General features: G+C 41.4%; 1 protein-coding gene across 1 annotated transcript; it reads right to left on the reverse strand.

The window, feature by feature from the left end:
* Positions 1 to 455: 455 nt before the first annotated feature.
* On the reverse strand, positions 456 to 2,835 carry LOC306762798 (G-protein coupled receptor 26-like; the record flags this gene model as incomplete). Its single annotated transcript, XM_079249413.1, has 3 exons — positions 456 to 732; positions 1,403 to 1,516; positions 2,165 to 2,835. 3 exons carry the CDS (start codon positions 2,833 to 2,835, stop codon positions 456 to 458), a joined length of 1,062 nt encoding a protein of 353 aa, XP_079105539.1.
* Positions 2,836 to 3,922: the final 1,087 nt, after the last annotated feature.

The following is a 3,922-nucleotide window of genomic DNA, read 5'->3' on the forward strand; positions in this document are numbered from 1 at the left end:
GGGTATGCTTCTTTGTTACCATGAGCGCGAGCTTAGTGGTTTTATTTCTTGCTACCGAAAGTTGTCATCCAAAACACTGCAGAACGCAGCTGTTTGAGGAGATTATTCAGCCTTTACAATGCAAAGTGTTTATTTGTGACCTATTTTCAGATGTTATGCCCTTGGCAGGAACAGTTGAGTATTCAGCCGAGTGAAAGCTTGTGGAGTAGACACTATGAAGAAACACATTAACACAGAGTTGGTTTTGACCTTTTCATGGTCTTTGTTGACAGAAGATGATAAAATATTGTCACCCTTATGCTTCAGTTAAGTGGCAACCCCATTAGCTATAATTTGACCAAATCACAGAGGTCAGTCCTCTGTCATACCCTTCTTCTCATAAGTGTGAACTTCAGAGTAAGATGTCACATCCAAGACATCTAAAATGTCATAATTGTCTTTGAACTTGACAACATTCACTGTCCGAGCTGTTTGTCAGTTGGTGGTTGGGTGTTGTTGGTTGTGTTGGAGTTGTTTGCACACACCCTTGCAGTGCTCTCTGTCCGGAGAGAGGAAGAGTTGAGCGGACTCCTCCTGAGGACTTTGTTGGCCAGAAGGCTGCAGGTTTTCCTGTACTGGTGACGCAGGAGGGAGTAGACAAATGGGTCGCTTGCTGCCTTGCTGTAGGCCAAACATTTGGACAGAACACACCAGTGAGGGCTTATTGGCCCTGGAGAGAAGAGCTCTACGATTCTACCTCAAATAAAGCACAAATGGGAAGAAAAAGTCACTGACAGTCCAAAAGGCAAATTGCAGCCGCTGGGCTATTTCTTATATCAATGCAACTGGAGTGGAAGACATCTGAAGCATGATGAAACTCTCTGGGTGCTATGATATGGTGGGGATATCCTTATTTCATTCCACTTAAATGTCATTATTGAGTTTTTGTGGATGTAAAATGGTTTTTGTCTCTTTTTTTTCATTAGTTAGTTTTTTGTGTTGATTAAAACTGCATTTATTAAGTAATTCATAAACACATCTCTGTTATTGAACTTTGTGATAACGATGACAAGTGTGTTTCTGATCTTGTTTCTGAATCACTGGCATCATTAGTATTACTGCATTAAGATGTAAAAATTCAGAAACAAACAGTTAAATGGATTCTTGACAAGAGAGCAAGGACAATAATGTCCAAACAATTACATTTTCTTTCTGTAAATACATATTCTATTCAACTTTACTGTCTCAGGGATGCTGTGTTCACAATTTCTCAAATTTTGTCCTTGAAACAAGCAATACACAAGCAAACAAAGATAATGAAAATCTTACATTCAAATGATGTGCATAAATTATAAAATTGGAGACACATTTCCACACTCACCCACACAAAAACCCATATACAACGTTATAGATCTCAACTCACCTAGTGATGACATAAGGTGTGAAACACACCACAAATGTGCCGATGAATGTACTGATCTTCTTGGTGGCCCTCTGCCTCCTCCGCTTCTGCTCATCCAAGCATTTCTGGCGTACACTGACAAAGCACACAGGTATCATTATCTTCCCAGAGGCATGATCAGAGACATTTAGATGTGATGGAGGAATCTGAGGAAAAAAACATGTGGGATGGACACAAAGAAGGCAGTCGACCGTGCTCTAATCTCAGATAATTACGTTTGAGAATTCTCACACTGCACAGACTGAGAATGATTTAAATTGCAGAGTTGATGAGATATCAAAATAGCTTAAATCCAACAATCTGCCACATAAATGTGGGAAAAACAGATCTTTTTGGGAATTATGTCACACACATAAAATCTGAAACTTCCAAGCATAAACAAGGAGATGCTTCGATTATAAAAATGATAATGATTAAAAAAGAATATGAAAATGATCATTATTGTTTATTATTATTATTATTATTATTATTATTATTATTATTATTATTATTATTATTATCCACAAAGTACAGTATGGAGAGCAAAAAATAGAAAATCCTATTGATTGCCTGGACCTGTCGTTTCTTCTTTGTTTGTGCTTTATGGGTGAATCATTAATGGTCCCACTGACATGCTGAACAAATAACAAAATACAATAAAGAAAAACCACTCAAACATTAAACTGAGAGTGAATGAATCAAAAGAAAATGGATTAGATTGATATGTCTATGATGGATGTTTACCTGGGATGAATATCCACCAGAAGCACCAGGGTTTGCATTGTGATCACGTCGATGCGTTTACAGTGAAACCTTGCAACTTTGAGCACTTTTAGATACGTTACACACATCACAACCAGTGTGAGGAGGAATGTGAGAGAGTGCAAAGCCACAGAGAAAACGATGAACTGCGTCCCAGATCCCTTCGCCCTCACGTTGCAAAGAGTGCATGATGCGTAAAGGTGATGATAACCGACCCAGGAGCGCCAGGTGGCCACAGTGGAAAAGCAAAGTGAATGTATCCACGTGTATCCAAGCGCCAACACTGCATCCCGGTGTCGTATTCTTGAGTGGTAGCTCAGGGGAAACACAACCGCCACCCATCTATCGATGCTGAGAGCTGCCATGCTTAGCATGGAATTAGTGGTGAGAAAAGTGTCGAGGAAACCAACAATTTGACAGAGGCCGCTGCCTCCAGGGTACCCGGTGGTGATAAGCCCGACCAGAGTTAGTGGCATGTTGGATACGCTTAGCAACAGGTTGCAAAACGTCAAGTTTAGAATAAAAAGACCGGGTACCTGTTTGCGGATCTCCGGGTTGTACAGAAAGCAGATCAGCACCACGACATTGGACAGCAGCGAAACGACAATAATCCCCAAAATCAACGCCGAAGCAACTACGTCCGCTGCGTCCATGGTGCCTCCTCTTAAATATCCAGACTTGTAGAGAAAACATCCACAGTCCTGTTGCAAACTGCCATCGTGCGTTGCAGTCACAATGAGTTTTGAGTCCAAATCATGCTTACCCCTTCCAGGATTCAAACCTCCTCAACAAACGAAGTGATCCTTCAAAAAGCGTTGATTAATTACAGCTCGTTGTTGTGATTACGCGAAGGAATCTGGAAGTCTGTTTTCCTGGAATGGTGTCACAGCAGAAAGCTTGTTTTCTTGAGGCGCTGCGGTCGTCGACCCCCCACCCCCCCACCACCCCACCCCTGGTCATGACACTGGTATCACAGCTCAAGGCTTCCTTGCTGCGCAATTGCGCACTATGATGGACAGCTTTGTACAAAGACGTGAAAGCAAGCCACATAATGCTCCCAGCTACCTAAGGTTCAGTGTGTTTCCCTCCTATCTAAACTTCACGGGCGCACTCCTGTTCAAAAATAGTCTTTTAGTGTAAAAAATAGACTCACGACGCACGATGACGTGCCTGGTGGTTAGGCTGATGTCATAAGCGTCACGGTTAAGTCAGTTTTGGTGCAAACATACACGTATTAAGTTTCTGAATGTTGAAATCGTGCCGTGTCGCTGATCAGTGTTTTGTAAGTCAAACTGAATCATCACTGTCACTTAGTTAAATAAAAAATTTCTCAGCAGTCAACACTTACATTTAACTCCGTTGTTCATCCTTTAGATTACAGAGATCAGAGCCCGCAATGACTCAGACTTAGATGACACTTTGAATGGACACAGCGCTGGACCATGCACATCAGTGTATTGGTCCATAGTGCAGCAGTGCTCCCTCCTCTTGCATAGAATAGAGTGAATACACTCCCCAGCCCTGCAAAGGAAATCACACTGTAAGGAATGCGGTGTTTTCAGTGGCTCTGACCTAATTGCAGGCTTCATGTGTGTCTTTTGCAGAAAACAGATCAATGTAATTTAATTTTAATCATATGGCGTACTAATAAACTATTATTAGGATTGCATTATTGCCTGGAAATCCATTTCAATGTTGCATTTCATGGAAGCAGAGAGGAGCTATAGGGAATGTAACAAA

This window comes from Telmatherina bonti, assembly GCF_933228915.1.
Source record: "Telmatherina bonti genome assembly, chromosome: 11".
NCBI lineage: Eukaryota > Metazoa > Chordata > Actinopteri > Atheriniformes > Telmatherinidae > Telmatherina > Telmatherina bonti.